The sequence below is a fragment of the Periplaneta americana genome, chromosome 4 (assembly GCF_040183065.1).
Source record: "Periplaneta americana isolate PAMFEO1 chromosome 4, P.americana_PAMFEO1_priV1, whole genome shotgun sequence".
NCBI classification, from domain to species: Eukaryota; Metazoa; Arthropoda; class Insecta; order Blattodea; family Blattidae; genus Periplaneta; species Periplaneta americana.
In genome coordinates this window covers 36,505,415-36,531,238 of record NC_091120.1, presented here as the reverse complement: position 1 = coordinate 36,531,238, position 25,824 = coordinate 36,505,415, and the positions used below count along the sequence as shown (strand labels likewise).

At 35.6% G+C, this 25,824-nt stretch overlaps 1 protein-coding gene across 1 annotated transcript in view; it reads right to left on the bottom strand.

Moving 5' to 3' along the window:
• LOC138697709 (4-hydroxy-2-oxoglutarate aldolase, mitochondrial-like) overlaps positions 1–25,824 on the bottom strand; it is a 259,461-nt gene that overhangs the window by 101,110 nt on the left and 132,527 nt on the right. Inside the window, exon 5 of the mRNA XM_069823188.1 lies at positions 23,921–24,017. Within this exon, the coding sequence (XP_069679289.1) occupies positions 23,921–24,017 (97 nt within the window). The remainder of the gene's footprint in view (positions 1–23,920; positions 24,018–25,824) is intronic.

The following is a 25,824-nucleotide window of genomic DNA, read 5'->3' as shown; positions in this document are numbered from 1 at the left end:
TCGTTTGCATAGGTTTCGGTTATCAAAATGTTTTTATGAACAACTAGTAGGCATATCATATATATTTCGAGAAAAAAGGCTGACAAGGGTAGAAGCAAGCAGTGTTGATACATTTTATTTCGTTTTCTATCTGCGGAATAAATTAAACTAGTATATATTTTTCCATGATATTGTTTTTCGTAATAATTTCCGAATTAATGAACAATAAATTTTTGTACATATCTTCCTCCTTTTGATTGCACACTTAGCCTACATGTGTATAGGTCCTTCAGACACTGACTTCAAGTTAGCTCACTGTAAAATTTGCTTTGTGTTATGCAGATACGTTGCTGATAAATCTAGATCTAGACCAATTATATAAACCCATATCCTTCAATTTTTTATAGATATAGATTGCATTCTGTTTTCAACACGTGTCTGTGTCAGCCACAACAACGCCAGATAGTCCTCTTTTTTTCCCTGATTCATCCCGTATCTTTAACTGCTATCCGCCCGACTCTCAGACTGGTTAAGGACTGTTGCATAATAGCACACTTCAACGAAATGGAACTTTGAAGTGAAACCATTTCAGTTGTTGCCGCAGCTACAATCTTACAAGCTGCAGTGTACTAAAAATACCGCTAGAGCTCTGATAAGAGAGATTCTTTTTACATCTAGTTATATACGGTTATTCACGAAGCCAGATCTGACAAGAGATTTTCTCATTTGGTTACGCGCGCCAGGATCATTACAGTGTAAATTATCCTTTATGGCACACTGTGCACAAATTATTTTTCCATGAGCTTCAAGGTAACTCGCGCAATCATTAAGTGTGATGTTCTACACAAAGAGGGATCTTTTGCCTACCAATTTGAGAGTGAGTTTCCATATTATTTGTATGCAAAATCATGTGCGTACAATAGTAATATGCGTTACAAGAGCGGTATGTTGACGTTTTCATGGTCGAGGAAAAGATTGAAAAAGCGAAACGTAGTTGAGCTTTTTTAATTTCCGAGAACATGAAAACAAACATACCGCTCGTGTATCGTACATTATTTTGTGCGAAGATCGTTTATTACATACTTGAAAGACGAATTTCTAATTAGTTGCAATGAAATCTCCATCTTGGTTTCTGTTTAATGACGGCAACTTCGGAAAACCAAAATATCTTTCTTCAACATTGTTGCTATAAAATGTTTTCTGTGTTTACTATACTCCAGCAGGCCGTGATATACGTCTGTCTTTTTTTCCCCCAGTCTATAAATGAGAACTTAAAACAAACGGTAAGGTTATGTAATGATTTATTTTTCATTTTAATATTTTAACAATATTATTTATGTAACATATTGCAGTAATAACATCCGCATCTGGAATCTTGTTGATTTTTTCACGGCTTCCTTAATGTTACTTGTATCAGGAATGCAATACGTTTCGTGGAGTAGTAGACTTTACTTAATTTTTGCAAATATTTAAAAACAATAATTAACATTGCAATTTAGGTGAAATTGCAGTGGTAAGTTTCCAATTTATAATTATTACTATGTTAAACGTCTGTAAAAATAATATGTTAAAAGCCTAAAGCAGTAAAATGAATGTCGCGCTTAAGCGGTAAGAAGAGGGAAGTTGTTATGTGTGTTACGTTGGGAATACTGAATGTGGTATTTCACACTTACCGCGTATTGGTTCTGTGCGGAAAAGAAGCAAATACGCACGATCTCGCACAAAATAATATTTACTTTCTATGTTTTTAAATGTTATGTTTTATTTAAAGACGCTCGCAACTGCAGAGGTTATACCAGCGTCGCCGGATGTGCCGGAATTTACTCCCGCAAGAGTTCTTTTACATGCCAGTAAATCTACTGACATGAGCCTGTCGCATTTAAGCACACTTAAATGCCATCGACCTGGCCCGGGATCGAACCCGCAACCTTGGGCATAGAAGGCCAGCGCTATACAAACTAGCCAACCAGGTCGACTACTTTCTACGTCACGTGAATAAAGTCACTATAAGTTATTACGATTTTGCGGTAGCAATATTGCCGATATAAATCCAGTAGGGCCGAAATTAACCTTCTCTCGTAACAATTGTTATTAGCCGAGAGAAATTCGCTCCGGCACCGGGGATCGAACTCGAGTCCTTTGTTCTACGTACCAAGCGCTCTAACCACTGAGCTACGCCGAAGTTCAATCCACAGCACCGGATCGAATTCCTCTCCTCTAGTGTTTTTCCCTATGTGACCTGACTACAAGTTCGACATATATGTTGACATATATTAAGTCAACTGCCATTATACAAGGAGCGCACTCAATTGAGTGACTTGGTGGCTGGTATTCCACAGTAATATGCGCTGTTGAGCGAAAAAAAAAATACTCTTTACGCACAATCTTTTTCGAAATACGTCACTCATCTCTTCCTTCCACCCCTGCGTCATTGACTTGGTAGGGGAGGGGATTTATATTCAGTATCTGTTATGTGATTGCGTAAGGTCACAATTTCTCCTTCAAATGATATCACAGACCAAAGTCATGTTCTTATGTTGGCAACATTGGGTACTTAGTTAAATTTGGTCGTAACAGTAACGGCACGGTTCAAATGTGCCGTGCTAATTCTCGAGTCAGTTTAGCGCAACTTAAATATTAATATTATTTATAGAAATATGTAGAAATCCAGTAACTAATTTTAATTGTTACACATTACCTGATAGTTTAAAGATTATGAATATTAAATTACATGAATATAAAATTTCTTGAAAAGTGTGCCTAGTTCCAATCATTGCTTCACATCAGTTTATACATATTATTTAGAAAAAAACTATTGAAAAGTATTCTGACCAATCTACAAATCGGAGCGAATTCAATCTCATACCAAGCAGCAAATCTTACACCGATTCACAGAACTTAACTGTACTGCTCTTGAATGTAAAGGCTGAGAATAGTTTCAACATTTGAACATAACAAATGAACTCGTCGCTCAGATAAAATATACTTATAAGTCAAAAATCCTCTTCACTATCAATGTTTGAAACTGAAAACCACAGCACTCGAAGACATATTGAAGCAAAACTGTTGTGGTCCCAGTTTGATTTAAAGAGCTTGTTAAATTTAACTATACTTCGTTCCATAATATCTGACACGCGACGTAAATACTGACGGCAGAAAGAGAAAAAACGAACCTTAAAATTCGGCTGTCTGAAGCTCAACTTCAAAACAAGCGTGGAATGAGACCTCTGCCATTGGTTGAATAGCAATTATACTTCTCTTCTTCTGTAGTACGCAAATTATTCGATCTGTGCAAAGACGTTTTATGATTGTTGCTTACAGCTGACGCAAAGCTTCAAAGAATTATCTGTTTATTTTCGCGAATATTTTATGAAAAAAGCGTGTTTTTAAGTACCCTAATTTCGTGACTATGAGGCTATTTCGTTGAAATGATTAGATTTCGCGACATTTCGCAGTTAAGTATAATTTATTATCTAGATTACCTTTGTGAGATTTGTGGTTTTTGAGAATAAAATTTGAATTTTCGAATATTTAACATATTTCATTAATATTTAAAAAATCACAACTCCACGTATTTCCGATAATAGTACATTATGCAACGAGCCTATAATGGTAGTAATTAATACGCGAGTATGTTTATGAAACTCGCTTGCGCTCGTTTCATAATTTTCATACGAGCGTCTTAATTACCATTATAGGCAAGTTTCATACGACTTTTTATGCTCGACTATATTTCTAACTTGAAATTATTCATAAGTATTCATGTTATTCTTATCTGACTGAGGAGCGGAACTGACCTTGTGCAATACCTCGTAAATTGTGAGATGTGCGCAGACGCGAAAGTATTGATTTTTTCCGAGAAACAAATGTCGATATTGACCTTGATATAATCTAGAGAGTAAAATAAACATTAATCTTGATATAACCTTGAAATTGAATTAGACATTGAAAAGCGAGATGACAAATTGAATTTATTTGAATATTATTTACAATTAACGCTAATTATTATAGTAACAGAACTGACTTTATTTCAAATATAGGTGATTTATTGATTTATTGTTGTCTTTCGATTGCATATCCGAGAATAATCGATACTTGCGCTTTCATATTGCTACAATGGTATTTTCTGATTGGTGGAACACCTGTACTTTAATGAATAGGTGTACTTTAATGAGGTCCATTAAAGGGCTGCTACAGGTGTACAATTACTACATTTCGGCATGGTCAAGCATAAAAAAATTATAACTCTTTGATAAATCATCTGGAAACTACTGTACCGCGTCATATTTTAAGGGATCAACTCTCTGGTGTGTTGAGATGAAATCCGTGGATTATGTAACAGTAGATACTTCTGGAGTTGTATCCGACACCTGACTAAGCCGTTATGATGCAATGCACGTGTGAATAGGGGTTACAAAAGACGAAACAAATCCTAGTCTCACACGTAAATTTAATTATGATCCCTTTTCATGTGGAACGTTACAAATACAGAGCAGACGGTTTATTGTATGTAAAGCCCAGCTTTATTACCTGCTTGGCGTTGGATTTATTGTACAACGTCATCATTGTGTTGCGCTATGTTTTCTATTTTTATTTTTTGTTTCCAACATAATTTATTGTGACACATTTCAGTCATACATTCCGTAAATAGTATATATTTCACTCTTCAGTTTCATTGAAGTGTCCACACCTGTGGATTAACGGTCAGCGCGTCTGGCTGCGAAACCAGGTGGCCCGGGTTCGAATCCCGGTCGGGGAAAGTTACCTGGTTGAGGTTTTGTCCGGGGTTTTCCCTCAACCCAATACGAGCAAATGCTGGGTAACTTTCGGTGCTGGACCCCGGACTCATTTCACCGGCATTATCACCTTCATATCATTCAGACGCTAGATAACCTAGATGTTGATACAGCGTCGTAAAATAACCCAATAAAATAAATAAAAAATTCATTGAAGTAGTACACAATTTCTCCTCTATTTGAAGTCCTGGTTGTTATGTACAGTCTTAGAAAAAGTTTTGTCGCACAGATACTTTGTAAGTCCCAGAAAGGGGGCAGTGCGCATGATCAGAGGACGAGGGACCCGGTTCACAAGAGAAGGACTAGTTGTGGTAATAAAATCTGCATAAACTCTTGTAACAAAGGCAGCAGAGCAGGTTTAACGTGGCTAAGATTGGGGGCATGGAAGGGTAATAAAATTGTCAACGAAGAAGGGGAGCGTCTTTGTCCGCTTTGCAAAGAAAAGGACTCTTATAAACATATTTTATTACAGTGTGTCGAATTGGGACATGTACGGAGAAAATATCTACCACCCTCGATGCTAAGTCAGAATAGGAGTTCGCTTGCATGTCTTGACCTCATGGGGAATAGAGAATGGGAACAAAAGACTCTATTGTTCCTCTTGAAGGCGAGAAATATTAGAACTTCAGCTGTTGAAGTTTGTGAGGCGAACCGAGGAAGGGATAATAGTATCGACCCAACTGTACACTTTTATGTCTTTTAGGTTAGGATATATTATATAATGTGTTTTATTGTGCCATTTCCATTTTAATATGTGTGCTCTTTTAGAGAGTAGTTGGATATAATCATTGGTGGGGGGGGGAACCTACAAAAGAGGACTTGTTTTGGGTACAAAGCACATACGGTCAGAAGACCCGTGCATTGGATTTTAGAGAAAATTATGATAATATAAAATCTGTATGTATAATATTACTCAATAAATCCATCTATCTGTCTGTCTATCTGTCCTGTCTGTCTGCCTGTCTATCTAATAAAATTAGTTTCTGTTTCGTTGTATGTTTGATCATGCGCACTGCCTCCTTTCTGGGACTTACAAATGATCTGTGCGACAGAATGTTTCTCTAAGACTGTACATCTATTATCAGGCAGTACAGCTCACTTGACGATATATGTCAGAGGAAGAACAACAATTGTTTTTTGAAGTCTTATTAGTGTAATATGTAGCTAGTCGGTGATGTATGCAATGGAGAGGAAAAGGAACTGGCCATCCTGCCCCATTATCTCCTGGCCTAGTTGCCTCATAAGTGGTGCCTTCTTGGTATCGCTTATGAGGTTCAGACCTGTCTTCGGACAATTGGCTGAACAACAGTACACACTTAATAGTAAGTTCTCACACTAGTCATTGCCCATTCGGGAAACATTGACAAACATGGGCATTTTTGGGAAGATCATGGGCTAACTATGTTGTGGCCTATATAGACAGTCTAAGGCAACTGTTAAATATATTTTTGTGGGTCGTGAAATTTTACCTTACGGATAATAGTATTAATTTATTTTCTGAAGATGTACATCGTTTAGGAAAACCAGTTGTAAAATTTAAGAAGTATGACTTCAGATTTTAATTCATTGATTGATTCATTCATTTATTTATTTATTTACTTATTTATTTATTTATTTATTTATTTATTTATTTATTTATTTATTTATTTATTTATTTTATTTTTTTTATTTATTCTGGTAGAGTTAAGGCCATGAGGCCTTCTCTTCCACACTATCAGAAGTAAATACATAATGAAATAATGACAAAAATAGTAAAGTCATACTTAAATATAAAAATAATTTTCATGCACATGAACAAGCTTATATGGGCTATAATTTTTACTGTGTTAAAAGGAATAAATCCGCTCTTTTCTCTTGCTTTCCCTCCTGCATGTGTGATCAAGGAATAATTATCAAATTTATCAAATAAAACATATTTTTCAATAAGATGTAGCCAGGGAAATTTACAGCAGAACAATTTCTTTTTTTTGCGGGAACTTATTCATTTATATATGGCCTGACTTTAAAAATACAGCATCGTCTTCCGTAAGATTGATACATAAAAAAGTAATAAATCATCGTGAAAATATATTATTTTAGGACCGCAATCAGTCCTGCTCTCTGCAACTCAAATTGTAGAACCAATTTCTTTCTTTTGTGGGTATGTATTCATTATACAAGACTTGACCTCGAAAATACGGTATCATTTTACATAAGGTTGATGTTAGAAACAAATAAGTAAGTCATCGTGAAAATATGAGAATTTAGGGACTCTATCAGTTCCGTCTTTGGCAACTAATTTTTTTCTTATTTTTGGACGTCTAAGGGATCTTCTTTCGCAAGGGTGGTATAAATAAATACATAAATAAATAAATGAAAATAAATAAAAATAAATGAAAATAAATAAATAAATAAAAATAAATAAATGAATGAAAATAAATGAAAATAAATGAAAATAAATAAATAAATGAAAATAAATAAATAAGTGAAAATAAATTAAAATAAATAAATATATAAATGAAAATAAATAAATAAATGAAAATAAATAAAAATACATAAATAAATAAATGAAAATAAATAAAATACATAAATAAATAAATGAAAATAAATAAAAATAAATAAATAAATGAAAATAAATGAAAATAAATAAATAAATAAATGAAAATAAATAAAAATAAATAGAAATAAATAAATAAACAAATAAAAATGAATTTAAATAAATAAATAAATAAAAATAAATTTAAATAAATAAAGATAAATTTAAATAATTAAATAAATAAAGATAAATTTAAATAAGTAAATAAATAAAGATAAATTAAAATAAGTAAATAAAGATAAATTAAAATAAATAAATAAATAAATAGAGATAAATTAAAATAAATTAAAATTAATTAAAATAAAAAAAAATAAAAAAAATAAATTGAAATAAAATAAAATAAATAAATGTTTCTGATTAATAAAGATTTAACCGTTAATTTAATAGTTAACTTGTCCGACTATGAATCTCGAGCTCCCAGGATAGATTCTCGGTTATATCAAGATTATAGGGTCTTGAACAGGGTCAGACCAGCCACATGATCGGAAAAATATTGGAGCCAAGATAGGTCTAGTTGGCGAACTCCTGGCGAAAGAAAAACCGATTAATAATACCTGTGGGACTCGCTGCACTAAGATGCAGCATTCCTATCCCGTCTGGTAGTTACGCAGTTGACTACTAGATGGCAGATACTCCCTTGGTCGTCGTCCTTCGTTTAGCTACAGTCCATGGCATTTAATGTTTGTCGCAACGAATGTTTTCTGAACGCATAATAGCCACACTGTTTCACCACATACTTCTTCATCCAATAATAATGGATTTCCTGAATCTTGTATTCTTTTCTTCGCTACTTAAGTAAATAGTATGTCTTCAGTTTTAACACTTCCATTAAGTACACATCTTAAATCCCGTTCTCTATTCAAAAATGCTTCTCCTAAATTTCATAAGAAACGCAGTGATCGAACATACAAAAAATTATAGATACTCGTAACATGAAATCTGAATGAATCAACACGTGACTCTATTCCGTAAATAACAAAATAATTACGGAGAGTCGTTTTGCTTTGCTGAGGCTATTTAGTCGCCTCATGTTTTTGGATTACGCAATATCCAATAAAAGCTGTTCCTAGAATTCCACATACGCACGTAAATTGGATGTCTTCCCTCCGGGAATTCGCACTTGATGCAATTTCACTGATCTCATCAGTCGGCAAAATCAACGTTTCCACAGTGGAGCCCAAATTTAAGGAAATTCTTTCTGACACAGTGTTTGAATTTCCACCCAACATAGAGGTTTTTCAATATCTTAAGACAAAAATCGTGTCATTACGAGATTTGAGATATTTCCTATAAACATTCCGTTAATATAATTAAAAATACTGAAAATGAAACAACATAAATCGGACAAAATTTCGTATTAAGGAATTCATTTACCCCTAATATTTTATTTTCCTTACAAAAACTTTGATTTTTCTGTTTTCGTGTTATCTGAAAGATTGAACCTTCAAAATTAAAAATATATATATCAGTTTTGTCTCTATGATGTTTGGTTAATTAATTAGCTAACTTTTTATTGACCGGAAACAACCCTTCTTTAAACCGAAGTGCAGTTCTGCAAGTGTCAATTCATCACAATCTGTCATTTATTTTTCGTGTAATAACAATTCGAATTTTAAAGAGTATTTTGCTTCCAAGACTAAAGAATTATATCGTTGTAAAATTTGAATTCTTTCAGAAAGACGGCAAACTAATCGAAAATTTATTTCGAACTTAATTTCGAGGAATGATTTACTTTTGTTGTTATTCTGTTCCTTGTTAAATAAATGTTGTGATCATAGTTAAGAACTGTTCCATCAACCTGCTACTATGTGATAGTATTCAGAATTGTAAGCTAAATCATGTAGTCACTGAGGCATAATAGCGTTGTGTGACTGTTTCATCAGAGTTAATATAAACCAGACGTTGACTGACATGTTGTTTATGACTTGACTAACTGCCATTAGCACGTAATAAAATATTTGAAGGTCTATGCTCCACTGACTGTGTATTTTTTCTGTATTCCAGAAGATAAGGGAGAAGTGTTGATGTTGATATGTCACACTAGTAAACAAATTTTCAAGCGAAATGAATGACATGCAAGCAGGAATAGAGGTATACATGAGCTACAGCCGTCTACAACCTGTCAAGATTTTAACACTTTAAGTAGTGGAAGAGTCTAGACTAAACAAAATATAAGCAAAACAATCGACTGGCGGAACACTTCGTTATACAGTGTATCCCATTTATCTTGACCATGGGTGGGCAACTCGTTCTCTCAAAGTGTCAACACAATCTCAATGCAGGTAGAACGGACTCTGTGCTTGTTGTACTGTCTGTGTGCGGTTCTTTCAAGACACAAGTTCGATCGCGTCTGCAGTAAGTGGCGGCTCGTTTTAAGTGGAAAACAATATCATTCCCAGATCATTTCCCTTTAGTTACGAGTAAAAAGAGAGTTTTTTTTATTAAGAAGAGAGGTAAAGCTTGTATTCTATTACACTTTCTTACGCATGACATTTTATGTTACAAATAAACAGTGAAGGTTTTTGTAAAGAAATACTGTCTGCATCTGCTTTAGAACAGCTAAAGGTAAAAATGAGATATCAACAAGGTGAGACTGATATCAAATATCATTAGCACGTTGTGCGTGCGAGTTACAGAATTGCACGACATATAATCGACTAGTTAAGAACATTTATGGATAAATTTGAAATGTGGTAGTATCACGTAGAACATTGACAACTTCATTTTCTTTGACTATAAACTATCTTGAAGAGTAATAAGAAAATCTTCTTATGAAATATAAGACCCTATTTCAAGAACTCACTGTTAAGTTTGGAGAGACAGTGACAATTAACAAGGAATCGAAATTTTTCTGAAATCTTTTTGGCTTACGCCGATAGAAAATCCTGAAAATTTATAGCTTGAATTAATAACTCTACAGAACAGCACGCCACTCAGATTCCAGCAAAATCAAGAATCGAACTGTTCGTAATGTTGCCTAAGTAGAATTTCCAAATATACTCTGTGCTGTCATATTTACTGTATGTACTTGAGGCAGAGTTTAATACAAGAAAGAAGTGTAAAAGTTCTCAAAGTAAAGAAAGAGCTCAGAAGTAAGTTTATTTCATCTGCCATGACATGTAAAAAAATATTTCCTTGAATTTGTTATTGTTTGCGAATACAGACTATTACCTTTATGAGAACAGAGGAATAATATTTAATGTATAAAGACTTGTAAATTATAGCGTTCTACGTTTCAAATAAGGCATATAATAAGAAATATTAACAAATAGTGTAATAATAAATAAGTGTTGCAGCTATATCTGTTGTATCTTGAAAAGGTTGTATTGAGTTTGTGTTTCCAATACTATATTAATTTACAAAGCTAAAAAATAATATAATTTTGTAATGTGTTCGGGTATAGTCTGTCTAAAATTACTATAATTATTGTACCAAGCGTCATTCTCAAATTCAAACCATGGAATAGATATCACGACCACCTGCCTGAGCCGCCATAGCGCACCGTGGCTTTTGCAGCGAAACTACAAACAACTTGTAACTGCTGCGGCTGACTCCATCTGCCTTTCTCTCTTTCAAGGTTTTTTTTAGCACTTTGGGAGCACGCGTTGCCCATCCATGATCTTGACCATCCTAAATAACTTTGCACGCAAGAACCAAATGAAAAACTGTTTCATACAAAAGGTGTACAACTGAAAGGGGGAAATAATACTGATGGAGCGGTAACCTTGTAGTGTTATTTATTAATGAGATAAGAGTACTAACATTGTTTCTTTAAATGACACTATGTATTTATTGTTCAGTATTTCAATTAACCTCGTCAAGACCTTTTCAAAAATGTATCACAGTGGGCCATTCTGATAAAGAGAACGTTAATAAACGGAACGTTATTGATGTTTGACGGCACGGATCCTGTGCATAGTATGAAGTGGTTTGACTTCAAGTTGGTGTAAACAATACGTAGTAGGCCTGCATTGCAGATATCCAGGGTCGCGTAACCCATTGCACGTAGCTTTTGGGTTACAGTAAACTGGTGAAACCAAATGTAGCACAGACCACTCATTCAGAATAAAACCAAAGCTACGTATGATGGGTTAAGCGACTCTGAGTATCATTTGAAAAGTACTACATATTGTTTACACCATCTTAAAGTCTAACCACTTCATTCTACGCACAAGAACCATGCCATCAAGGCATCAATAACGTTCTGTTTATCAGAATGGCTCACTGTGATAGATTTTTGGAAAGGTCTTGACGAGCTTAATTGCAATATTATATAGCAAATACATAGTGCCACTTAAAAACCCACAGTTAATACTCGTATGTCGTCAATAACTAACGCTACAAGGTTGTCTCCCCATCAGTATTACTTCCCCCTTTTCAGTTGTATACCTTTTGTATGAAACAATTTTTCATTTGGTGCTTGCATACAAAGTTATTTAGAGTGGTAAAGATAAATGTAACACTCTGTATAATGTGTCATGGAAGTGTTCTAGATAAGATTTGTCGCTTATGTGACCTATAATTTGAAGCGATTACTCCTGAATAGCTTAGAATATGATTATTTTTAAAAGACGTCAAATAAAATACTTGTGTATATTTATAAAATCCCAGTGAATTGTTAATTTAAAACAAGTTCAGAGCAAACTAATTTTAAGTTCTCCAACATTATCATTGCATCATAATCATCATCATCATCATCATTAAAGAATTTTGTGCCGTTTCGTCACACAATATGATAACGTAAGATAGACTTCTTAAGATCTTCCCAAACTTTTTGTTGCGATTCATTCTTAATATATATTATGCTTATCCAGTTTTTACGTAAAGATTATTGTTTTACAGAATACATCTGTTATTATTAATTATTATCCAGTTTTGTTTGTAATTTTTTATTATATGTTTTTTCTTGGAAATTGGCGCAATCGAAACATCAGAGAGCTTTTTGTGTCCCAAATTTCTCAGCTCATCGTTCTGTTGTGACTGCAGAAAAAGGAAGACGAGTTTATTTTTCAGCAAGATGGTGCACTATCTCACTTCTAACATCATGTTCATGAGTAGCCTACCTCTACAAGTAGCCCCCTCAACGTTGCACTAATGAAGATCAAAATTTGATGAGGTGGCCTCCGTACTAACCTGACCTAATCTCCCGTGATTTTTTCCTGTGGAGATACATAAAGGACAATGTTTACGTACCTCCTTTCACCAATAACCTGCAGGAGCTACGGCGTTGTATCACAGCTGCGGTGAAGACGATAAATTCTGACACGTAGCTCAGAGTGTTGGGGAAATTGGAATATAGCTTATATGTTTGCCGTTTAACCATAATATCGAGAACTTGTAAAGTATCAAACAAAACTTGGAAAGGTTACCTGCCTATTGGCACTTATTGCGTTCTGCATTGTTAATAGTTACAGAGATAAAGAATCGTTAAATCGGGTAAATCATTTTAGGACACTGTGTATTCTAAAAACCTGTCACTTTAGTCGAGTTTTATTATATTCTTCCTAAGAGTATACGTTACTCTCATCCCTCTACAATTTTTCTTTTTAATACTTGCAAAGAATAAATTATTATCCCGAAGTCATAACCCAACTTTCCCTTTTGTTTTCACTTGATAATTTGATTCCTCTGAGAGCGTTCCTCATGGGTCCAATGTGATCTCTGATGGAACGAGATCTGGGCCATAAGTGGGATGTGGCAGAATCTCCCAGTCTGATTATCTTGTGAAATCTGCGGTGGTATGGGAGAGTGAGAACGAGCTTTATGCTTAAGAAGGACTATTTCCTTGCATTCCATGATATCTTCGCAGTAACGCCTGCTTTTTATTCCTTTCTCGGCAAGCTGGTGTAATACTCGCTGTTTGCAGTACGACTGTTTTCCACAAATTCACACTTACTCCTTTAATAACACGAAAGAGAGCATATAATTTTTAAGTGTATCAACCAATGTAACAGAAACTGTTTCGTTTCTTAAAATGGTTACATTATTTTTTATATTCTTGAAAATATGTTTACACGTATTGTACTTTCTGTTATAAGGAATCATTTCGCTGTTCGTTGTTGAATCAGTGTGCACTTGAGATGAACAAATCTAACAGCCGCTCTCGCTCGCTGTGTTCGTTGCATTTGTCTTTCGAGTCTCGTCTCGTCTCGTAAAATTCTCGTGCGCTTCGAGTCTTGCTCATCATTCTCGAAATAGCATAGTTATGAACATAAACTATTTCCAACTAAAGATTGAAGTAGACGTAAACAAAACCGAAATGTATTACTCCGCACTCGCAAGCTAGCTACCAAAGCAGCCACCAGGGCGCATTATTTTCAGCAAGTGAGCACGCTGGGCAGCCACCGTCTGATATATTGCAGACATTTCAACACATTCATTGAACTAACTCGTGAAATGCTCACAGAGGGTTAATATTTATTATTTCTCTACTGGGAATAGTGGATTTTAATTTTCTGTAGATTCGTGATTAAATGTTATTCTTTGAAGAGTGGAGAATTTCTTTAATTCTACAGAAATTTATTTGAGGTTGACAACACTGAATCTCGCACTGTGTTATACCAGCCGTGCTGATGTGCTCTGTTAAGCTGCAAGTCACCTTGGGAGGGATTTAATGCCTATTACGCATGCGCGTTGCCATAATACACGTTACAATGATTTAACACCCAATGTCTGAAACTACTAATATAAACATGTTGTTTAAATCGTAAGAAAGTGTTCTTATAAGCATGTTTAATTCACTTGTATTCCATGTATATCATACATTTTATTACTTTAGAAGGAACTATTTTAATATGAGGAAGAAGATGACAAGTATGAGTTTGGAGGCGTTGTACGTCCAATAGCCAATCAGGAACCATTAAGCCACGTGCATTTATTTACATTTACTTCAATCTTTAGCTGGAAAGAGAGTAGTTATTTGCATCGTGACTACCATCTCCATATGCAGGCGCATGAGTGTGCTGGGTTGTGTTTGAGTTAAAAAAATTTATTGGACTTTTCATGACTAGTAGAGCTTAGTCATACAGTGTGTAACAATCTTGTTCGTACAGTAATATTGTTATTAAAAATAGACAGTTTTGTTGACGAAAATATAATTTATTTATTTTAATGTGTTAAATTAAAATATTAAAAAAGTAATATCTCTTTTTCAGAATATAAAATGAGCATCATAAAAATTTTCAAATCAGTATAAATAAAAGTACAAAATCAAAGAAATGTATGCACATTTTATGCAACTTTTCTGATCGTACATCTAATCATTTTGTACTTTTGGAAGTCTTAATTGCCAACTATTACACAAAATTAATATCTTGTAATATATACTTTGGCTTTAATAACCTCCTCACATCTTCGTTTCATTGAAGAGAAAAGTTTCTTGCAAACCTCTGGGGTGATAATCTGAGCCTTTTTTATTATTCAGTTTTGCTAGGTCTGGTAGTAAACTTTTAAAGAATCAAGATCGGAATTGAGATTGGATGTGTCTTTATCGCGGTGTAGAAGCCTTTCTGTAATTATTTAGATAATCAATAATACACTCGGGGACAAAAAAACCCGGACACTTCTATATTTGCTTGTATGTTATTGCCAATTTTTTCAAAATGAAACAAAACCCATTTAAACAAAATAATGTTTCAATTAGCACCTTATACGACAACATTTGAAAAAAAAAAATCTCTGATGAAAAAATTTACAAAAAATTACAAAGGGCGTATAACTATGGCATCGTTTGGTCTAACTGTTTTTTTCATTTTATGGTGCCTTTTAGTAACGGGTATTACCCCCTCTGGCTTGAATAACTGCATCCATACGTCTTGGCATGCTCTCAATTTGGTTAGCAATGTCTTCCTGAGGAATAAGTTCCCATTCTTCGCCAAGTGCTCGCCTCAACTCTTGTAACGATTCTGGTCTCGGTCGTCTATTCTTAACACGCCGTCCCAGCATGTCCCACACGTGTTCAATTGGGTTCATGTCTGGACTCCTTGCTGGCCATGGAAGAACATGATTCCCACTTCTTGGAGATAATCTCCGACCGCATGGACAATATGCGGCCGTGCATTATCATGCATTAAAACAAAATTATCGCCTACAAATTGGCCAAATGGCACAACATGATCAGCCAAACATTCATTTATATACCTATCAGCTGTTAGTCTTCCATTTTCAACAAAAACCAACTCTGTACGAGCAACCGTACACACTCCTGCCCAAACCATCACTCCACCACCTCCATACGGCACATTTTCGGAAATGCGACACTGTGAAAATCGTTCTCCCCTCCTTCTCCAAACTCTTTCACGTCCATCAGGTGAGCACAGATTGAAACGGGACTCATCGGTGAACAGAACAGAGCTCCACTGTCCATTTCTCGAATCCCTGTGATCATTTGCAAAACGCAGTCGTTCAACTCGATGCATCCTGAGAAGTCTGGGACCAGTTGCAGGTCTACTTCATATCTGTCCACTTGCTTTCAACCTCCTTCTAACTGTTTTGGCCGAAATTGGGCGTCCATGCATGTTAACAAATTTCTGGGCTACACTAGTAGCTGGCAGCTTGCGCTCCCTAAGAACTCTCAACACCATATACCTGTCTTCATTTGAATTTGTAGCTCTTGGACGACCCGAACTTGGTCTTCTGGTATATTCTAGGGTTTCTCTATACCGTTTTATGGCATCATGGGTTGTGCTTCTGGCCATATTCATAACATTTACAATGTAACGTACACTGCGTCCATCATCGTAAAGGGCTACAGCTCGAGCCACATCTTCAGGTCGCATCTTGTTTTAAGACAAATGTTACAACCCCACTTAAACTCAGAAAATGTAAAAATAAAGAAATAACGAATGATAACGATAATGAAGCACAAAATGGATGAGACAAAATTGTTATAGCTGAGACTCCGAAAGCAAAATTGGAATATTTGGTTGTAATGGCTTGTTTATAAAACAAAAAACAATCAAAAATGTATACACGTCTCCATAACAACAGGTGGCTACCATAATATTGTATGACAAGATAATGTTTTGCAAAATACCAGCAAATATTAAAGTGTCCGGTTTTTTTGTCCCTGAGTGTATTTATTTGCTTCATTTCTTATGCTTTTCAAAGTTTTCTGTTTTCACAAGGTTAATAAGGTGCTTTATCTTCCTCTTTAGCAACTTGTCCGATAGTCCCGACCGCATGTTTCAGAAATACATAGGTAGTTTTCTACCAATTCCATATCATTTAATATTTGAAATTGTTGGTAGGATCGTGAGACATTTGTCGATTCTTGTAACATGTTTTCGTAGTCTGAAGTTCTAACTTTTCACAGGTCAACGCCACTAGAAGAAGTGTTGCTCTGATTGAGCAATATAATATATCGCTTTTCGATATGCATGCTCTATCGCCGGCAACACGTATCGCTCAAAGACGGCAACCTCTTTGCAAAGGGGATATCACGTTTCTCCACTGTGAGAGTCTCCACCTATTACAGTGTAAACAGACCGAAATCAGGGATATCGCATTTTGCTGGTTGCTTGTTGCGTATTTGGTATGAAAGCTATCTCAGTTTTAGAGAAGAGAGAAAAATGTCTCCCTTTCTCCGCGATGGAACCGCGAAATATAAATCGTTTTGTACTACGCAGGATTTCTGAGAAATTCTGTCGCAGTATGATGCAATCGCTTACGTAAGACGAATGTGATTGAAATGGAATGTCAGCTAAATAAATTCTAAATTCTATTGTGTACAATGAATTAAAATCACAGATGGGTCCGACATTTTCATTTAAACAAACTGAAAGCAGACTCAATACTTCTCCAGTTATAATCCAAGAATGAAGCAGATGTTCAAGAAATGGCATGTCATCAACAAACAATTTGACACTACTATCCCTATTTAACAGACACAAATCAGAAAGGAATGCCATTCACATGCACTAAAAGATACTGTAAAATATTGCAATTTCCTCTTTAAATTCAAGTAACCATTGTTTATGATTACACTTGTAAGAGTATAGTGAAGTGAAAACCTTCGTGTACACATCGCATAGATGCAGAAAGAGTAGGGAGATCCTGCGTTTGAATCATCTTCGGTCTTACTAATAAAAACTCTTATAGGCTATAGACGTTTAAATGTCTTATACAGGGTATTTCCGAGGTGGTGTTACAAACTTTCAGGGTTGATGGCGAAGGGCACATGTATCAATTTGAGATAACGAACCATGGTCCGGAAATGACTGAGTCGAAAGTTATAAGCAAAAATAGTTGAGTGGAAATGGAATTGTAATTTGGCACCACGTGCCCTCCTTCCCTTAACCTTTGGAACAGTCGTGGAAAGATGGTATGGGCCGGATGTCTCCTACGTGGGTACTTGTCGATACAATCTGTGAGCTTGTCTACAGTTCCCATTGGCTCATCCGTATTCGAAAATCAGATCTGCTTATTCCGCTCACGTGTACTCCTCCATTTCACTAGGACTGATCGACTGGACACTGCAACTTGTACACATACACTGCTGTCTACAGACGTGCATATCAGGACCGACCATGTCCGTTACACATTACGCTATCTGCATTGCTTTAGTGTAGTTTCCTGTCCCCATCCCTCAGACAGCGCACCGAATGGACTACTGTAAGTAGACAACGTAAATAACGTCAGATGAATAGAGTATGTGTGAGATGTACAGATAAATGCACATAAATAAGGTGTACAGAGGAATAAAATTATTTCATTTCCACACAACTATTTTTGCTTGTAACTTTCTACTCGGTCATTTCCGGATCAGGGTTCCTTATCTCAAATTGATACATGTGCCCTTCGCCATCATCCCTGAAAGTTTGTAACAACACCTCGGAAACACCCTGTAGAGTGAATAGCTCGTTCATAAGTCGTGTATAAATTCCTGACTAATAATCACTATAGGACGTCATGCATAACAATACAACAGCTATACAGCTACGTCTTAGTTTCGTCATTATTTTATTACGAAAGGTAACAGGTATTATTTTATTTTTGGGATATCATATACACGCCTCGACCCTCGTTTATGTCTGCCATTTTGGTCGAAAACTCCGTAGTAGTGACCTTTAAGGACACTGGGTTGTTAAAGGACTGTTTGGAGTGCTTATAACGTACAAAATATTCTAAAGCTTTGTATTTGTGATACTACTGTAGATAATTAAATTAAACTTCGCTAAAATACAAACATTTAATGCATATAGTACGCTATAATCTTTTTTCACAAGTTTATTTATGAAACAAATATTTATTCAGTGGCTGAATTATATTTTTTTGCACGAATTTGGAAGTAACTTTTTAAATGCCTAAATGAAATGTATATGGTTAAGGTTGAATTACGCAATTTACAATTACAATTATTTTTTTGTTTGTTTGTTTGTTTGTTTATATAACAGGGCAAAGCTCCAATTACAATAGACAGTAAAGATAATTGCTTAAAACATAAAATTGCATATAACATGAAAAAAAGAGATAAAACAGATACAAATGCAAGATAGGCCTACAAGTGTAAATACAAATTAAAAATGATAAATTAAAAAAAAACAGACAAATAGATACTACCTAAATAAAAGACACAGATATAGATACAACTGAAAAATACAAAATAAAAATAAATGAAAAATAGGTAAGTATAGATATCATAGCCAAAAATGTAAAATATAGCTATAAATGGAAAATTACAGAGTAACAAATAGATAGCAATATTATTTAAAATCAACTACCTTCAGTATATTAATAAGAAAATGTTTATATTTCATGTAAGAAATGCTGAAATCTAGATCCCATGTTTTACACATTTCATTGAAATTTGAACACATTTTTAACACTGGTGAATTTTTATGTGCTGAAATGTTTGTTTTTTTATAATACAACAATAATTTACGATTTATTAAATGTGATGTTCTAGCGTTAATATGGATTTGTGATAATATTTCTCTATTATTTAGTAGACCGTTGAATTCATTATATTGTAGTTTTCTATTTTAAAATTACTATTTTTTTTAACGATTTATGAACGAGACATTTTTGAAGTGTATATTTGATCAAATTGTTGATGGAAATTGTCAGAAATGTTGTATACCACAAAATTTAAGAATTTGACAGCCAAAAAACGACAAAAAAATCTGTTCCTCCATTCACTGTTTGAGTCGCTTGAGAAACTTCTTGCCTCAGCAACTAAAACTTACCCTAGTACAAAGCCTAGTAATGCCGCACTTCGATTATTGTGACTTTTGTTAAGTGACCTAAGTTCTGATCTGTCAGTCAAGTTACAGCGAGCTCAGAATATGTGCGTCAGATACGTGTGCAACATCCGACGATACGATCACATATCACCGTCCTTCGCAAGTCTTTCGTGGCTCCGACTTAAAGAACGCAGAACTTTACACTCTTTGTCTTTACTCTTTCGAATTCTGCACACTTCAACATCAAATTACCTTTCGTCTCGCTTCTCTTATCTATACTCTAACCACGACGTAAATACCAGATCACTTATCTGTGGAACGCTAAGTATACCTCTTCATAGAACATCTTGTTATTCATCATCTTTTACAGTATCCACCTCGCGTCAATGGAATTCCTTGTCACAAAGTATTAGGGGCTGCAAGACAATAAACACCTTTAAGAATAGCTTAAAAGATAACCTTATTAGCATTTCACTCCAATCATACTGATTTAAACTATCACTGACTACATTGTTACTCCTTTCTTTTAGACATCATCCTGATTGTGCTGTATTTTCAAAATTGTCTCATAATAATCTCTTTCTATTATCTAATATTATTTGAAATATATTAACATTCTACGTATTTTAGCTTAATTCTGCTACACAGTTTATCTCAGTGTTTAATTAATAGTTCATAGTATTTTGTTGTTTAATTCGTAAATAACTCTTGTATACATGTAACTCTCACTTAATCAAATTGTTGAATTCTTTGTAAGTTCATGTATTTGTATATACTCTTTTTGCTGTTTGAGTGGAAGAGAAGGCCTTATGCCCTTAACTCTGCCAGCTTAAATTATTATTATTATTATTATTATTATTATTATTATTATTATTATTATTATTATAAAACAGTATCTGAGAGAAGTGTACCTAAATGGTGGCAAAAAACCAATATGCAGTCTCAGATTTTGTTTCAAAAGGCAACCTGGGGAAAAGTGATTGCATACTAGGTCTATATGTATTAAATATACAGGGCTACTACAAAGGCTTTACCCGATTCCATAGCTTTGTATTATGAAAATAGTGAGACATACATTATTGAAAGTTATACCAATAAAAAGAGAAACCCATCAAGTTTTTGGTCCATCAACTGCTACAAGTGCTCGAATTGACCTCTCCTCGACAAACATCCACTCGGTAGTCTAACTCCTGCCACACCCTTTGGAGCATATCACGATCAACTCTAGCCACTGCCGCTCGGATCCGGTTATTAAGTTCTTCAAGATTAACTGACAAAGGAGGTACATACACTTGATCTTTGACAAACCCCCATCGAAAAAAATCACAGGGAGTCAGATCTGGCGACCGAGGAGGCCAACGGAGAACACACCGATCGTTGTTAGAAGCCCGTTGATGTGGTTGATGCCTCAGTTACATGAAGATAAACCAGGGTTTTTATTTCAACAAGATGGGGCTCCACCACATTTCCATCTGGAAGTGCGTGAGTATCTTAATGAGCATCTACCACAACGTTGGTGTGGACGGGCTTCTAACAACGATCGGTGTGTTCTCCGTTGGCCTCCTCGGTCGCCAGATCTGACTCCCTGTGATTTTTTTCGATGGGGGTTTGTCAAAGATCAAGTGTATGTACCTCCTTTGTCAGTTAATCTTGAAGAACTTAAAAACCGGATCCGAGCGGCAGTGGCTAGAGTTGATCGTGATATGCTCCAAAGGGTGTGGTAGGAGTTAGACTACCGAGTGGATGTTTGTCGCGTGACGCGAGGAGGTCACATCGAGCACTTGTAGCAGTTGATGGACCAAAAACTTGATGGGTTTCTCTTTTTATTGGTATAACTTTCAATAATGTATATCTCATACTTTTCATAATACAAGGCTATGGAATCGGGTAAAGCCTTTGTAGTAGCCCAGTATTTGTATTGCTTTATAATGTGGAAAAGCTTAATTTAATAACCTTTAATCGTAACGGAAATGCAAATATTTAAAATATTTTCTTATTTATAACCACTCGGAGCAGTCTTCTAAATACCTAGTGTCCTTGGCGGATATCGAACCTAAGCACGAATTCAACTCAGGATCAGCAGCCAACACTCCTCCTCCTGCTCCTGGGCTGCAGGATATGGATATTATTTTACCATCGTAAATGTAGCTTTTCCCACACACGAATAAATGAGTAATGATATTTTGTAATATAAATGAAGCTTTGGAACCGTGTTCTAAATAATGTAATGCTATGAGTCCATGGAATTACCTACTCCCCTAGAAACAATCGCGTATTGTTATCATAGTGCAAACTGTGACAACACCTCAGAGACTGCCAGGATGTGTTAACAATGGATGTATGAGGCGGCCCAGTCCCGTGTTCCATGTATCACGGCTTGTATGTGTTTGCTTGTTTGTTCAGTGTAAGGCAGGTCCGTGTAACTAGCACACTTGCACGAAATGGTTGTAATGGCGAGGAAGGAATCCATTCTGGCCCAGGAAGCAGCCTTGTGCATTGCATTTAATGCACTGCACTATTCTGACGAGAATTCACAAACTGTGTTCCACGAAACCCTGAAAATAATTAGGGGATTCTAGAAGAATTGCTAGCAAATTCAGTTGATACTAAATGTTATGTATGCGGCGTTCCCATACGTTTCGCCCAATTTATTACGCTAAAAGACATTTCGCCCAGTGTCGTTTTCATCCAATGCTTTTTTTCACCCAGCAACGTTTTACCCAATTTATTACACTCAAAGACATTTTTCCCAGTGTTGTTTTCATCCAATGTTTTTTTCACCCAACAACGTATCGCCTAATTTATTACACTCAAAAACATTTCGCCCAGTGTTGTTTTCATCCAATGATTTTTCACCCAACAACGTTTCGCCTAATTTATTACACTCAAAGAAATTTCGCCCAGTGTTGTTTTCATCCAATGTTTTTTTCACCCAACAACGTTTCGCCCAGTTTATTACACTCAGAGACATTTCGCCCAGTGTTGTTTCCATCCAATGTTTTTTCACCCAACAACGTTTCGCCCAATTTATTACACTCAAAGACATTTCGCCCAGTGTTGTTTTCATCCTATGTTTTTCATCCAACAACGTTTCGCCCAATTTATTACACTCAAAGACATTTGGCCCAGTGTTGTTTTCATCCAATGTTTTTTTTCACCCAACAACGTTTCGCCCAGTTCATTACACTCAAAGACATTTGGCCCAGTGTTTTTTCATCCAATGTTTTTTTTTTCACCCAACAACGTTTCGCCCAGTTCATTACATTCAAAGACATTTGGCCCAGTGTTGTTTTCATCCAATGTTTTTTTCACCCAACAACGTTTCGCCCAGTTCATTACACTCAAAGACATTTCGCCCAGTGTTCTTTCATCCAATGTTTTTTCACCCAACAACGTTTCGCCCAATGTATTACACTCAAAGACATCTGGCCCAGTGTTGTTTTCATCCAATGTTTTTTTCACCCAACAACGTTTCGCCTAATTTATTACTCTCAAAAACATTTCGCCCAGTGTTGTTTTCGTCCAATGATTTTTCACCCAACAACGTTACCCCAATTTATTACACTCAAAGACATTTCGCCCAGTGTTGTTTTCATCCAATGTTTTTTCACCCAACAACGTTTTGCCCAATTTATTACACTCAAATACATTTGGCCCAGTGTTGTTTTCATCCAATATTTTTTTCACCCAACAACGTTTCGCCCAATTTATTACACTCAAAGACATTTCGCCCAGTGTTTTCATCCAATGTTTTTTTTTCACCCAACAATGTTTCGCCCTGAGTAATTAAACCCGATTTTTTTTCGTTCTATGTGATTTAACCCAGTCACATTTCACCCATTTTTAACAGAAATATTGTCATATGTTTTCTGGGAAATATTTGGGGCTAAGAAAGATGAAGTTACAGGAGAATGGAGAGAGTTACACAACGCAGAACTGCACGCATTGTATTCTTCACCTGACATAATTAGGCATATTAAATCCAGACGTTTGAGATGGGCCAGGAATGTAGCAGGTATGGGCGAATCCAGAAATGCATATAGAGTGTTAGTTGGGAGGCTGGAGGGAAAAAGACTTTTGGGGAGGCCGAGACGTACATGGGAGGAAAATATTAAAATGGATTTGTATGAGGTAGGATATGATGATAGAAGCTGGATTTATCTTGCACAGAATAGGTACCAATAGCGGGCTTATGTGAGGGCGGCAATGAATCTCCGGGTTCCTTAAAAGCCATTTGTAAGTTAAGTAAATAAAGTAACCATGAGAATCAATTTTAAATTTATTTTAACCTTTATAGAAGAAAGCCAGTAATATTTGTTTATAAATTTGTTCTAGATTTGATACATGAAATGTATGAAAAATTAATTTCACTAATAAGATTTACTTACCTATGAGGAGAGCGGGTAGGAGAAACCCAGTGGATCCAGCCAGCACTTGAAACTTATGTTGTCGTGTAAGCGATACCACTCGGGCCATTTTTGTGATCTGTGAACCGAAATAAATTAGTCAGGGCTAATGAGTCCATGCATCCACACATCGTGGAACAGTGAAGGGGTAAATCGAAACATGTGCAGTTATCAAAGTGCGTGTGGGTCACTCACTAACGGAGCTAATAGGGCTTAATAAAGCATAACCGTACGTACCACAAGAATGATGTCATTATGGCGCTCGTGATATTGCGCCACACTACAATACACAAAGCGAATTAAATTTATACCTAATTATCTCTTATAATTACATGGATGTGGGACGAAACATTTATGAAACGGAGAATAATATTTTGTTATTGAAGGGAAGAGGGCGTAACGTCTACGCATGAGGAGAAAGACAAAGCAAATGAATAAACAAAGAGCAGAGAGAAAATGGAAAATTTCCAGCAGGAGAGTAAATAGGAATATAAACGAGAAAATAGAGGAGAATTACTGCATAAGGGAACAGTAGGAAAAATGCAGAGAAATGAAGACAAAAACAGAGAATAACAGGAGGGAAGGAAGAGGGGGAAGGAACAAAGACTTAGATGAATTGAAGCAAAATGAGGAAGAATACGAGGAAGAGGGAAAGAAATTGAGAGAATAGAAAAAAACAGGAGGAGGAGCAAGAGGCAAAAATGGGGCCGAATGGAACAGAAGAGGGCACAAAATATAAAGAGGTAGACAAAATTGGAAAAGGCTAATAAGAGGAAAACGAGCAAGAAATGAAGTGAATAGAATGGAAGAAAAATAAGAAAGAGGGAGAGGAATAAGAGATAAGTAATCAGATAGACTGGAAGTAAACAAAGGTAGAAGGAGGGGAGAAAAGAGAAATAATTAGAATGGAAAAAATAAGAAAAAGGGAAAGGAGTAAGTGACAAAGAATCAGATAGAATGGAAGTAAAATAACATAGAGGGAGAGGAGGAAGAGAGAAATAATTAGAATGGGAAAAATAAGAAAAAGGGAAAGGAGCAAGTGATAAAGAATCGGATAGAATGGAAGTAAAATAACGTAGAGGGAGAGGAGGAAGGGAGAAATAATTAGAATGGAAAAAAATAAGAAAAAGAGAAAGGAGCAAGTGATAAAGAATCGGATAGAATGGAAGTAAAATAACATAGAGGGAGAGGAGGAAGAGAGAAATAATTAGAATGAGAAAAATTAGAAAAAGGGAAAGGGATAAGTGATGAAGAATGAGATAGAATGGAAGTAAAATAACATAGAGGGAGAGGAGGAAGAGAGAAATAATTAGAAAGGAAAAAATAAGAAAAAGGGAAAGGAGTAAGTGATAAAGTATTAGATAGAATGGAAGTAAAAGAAGGTAAAGGGAGATATGATTATATATGATATGCGAAAAAATAATCACTTAGTGATTTAAGACGGCGCTTATTCCGTCGGATCCCGGCCACTTAGTCACTCATAACGGGTGCACCTATGCACATGTGTGGACATTGTCCCACTGTCATACATCTATGACGCAGTACATGAGGGATGGCCACTAGAGGGAACCAAGAGGTGGAACTTAAACTGAGGAGATTCGATCCGACATCGGGATGGGAATCCGGTGTGGCTTAGTGTATAGAGCGTCAGCACGTAGAGCTGAAAACCCGGGTTCAAATCCCGGTGCCGGAGAGAATTTTTCTCCGTTCCACTCATCTTTCATCATATGATGATGCAGAATATCTGCACGGAAATATCATATTATGTACTTTGGCACATAATAATAATTTAATTGGTCATGGTTCCTTACCGCCAATCCATAAAATTTACATACCGTATCATACTCGAAATTAGGAGTGATTATGCACAGCCTTCGTACTAATTG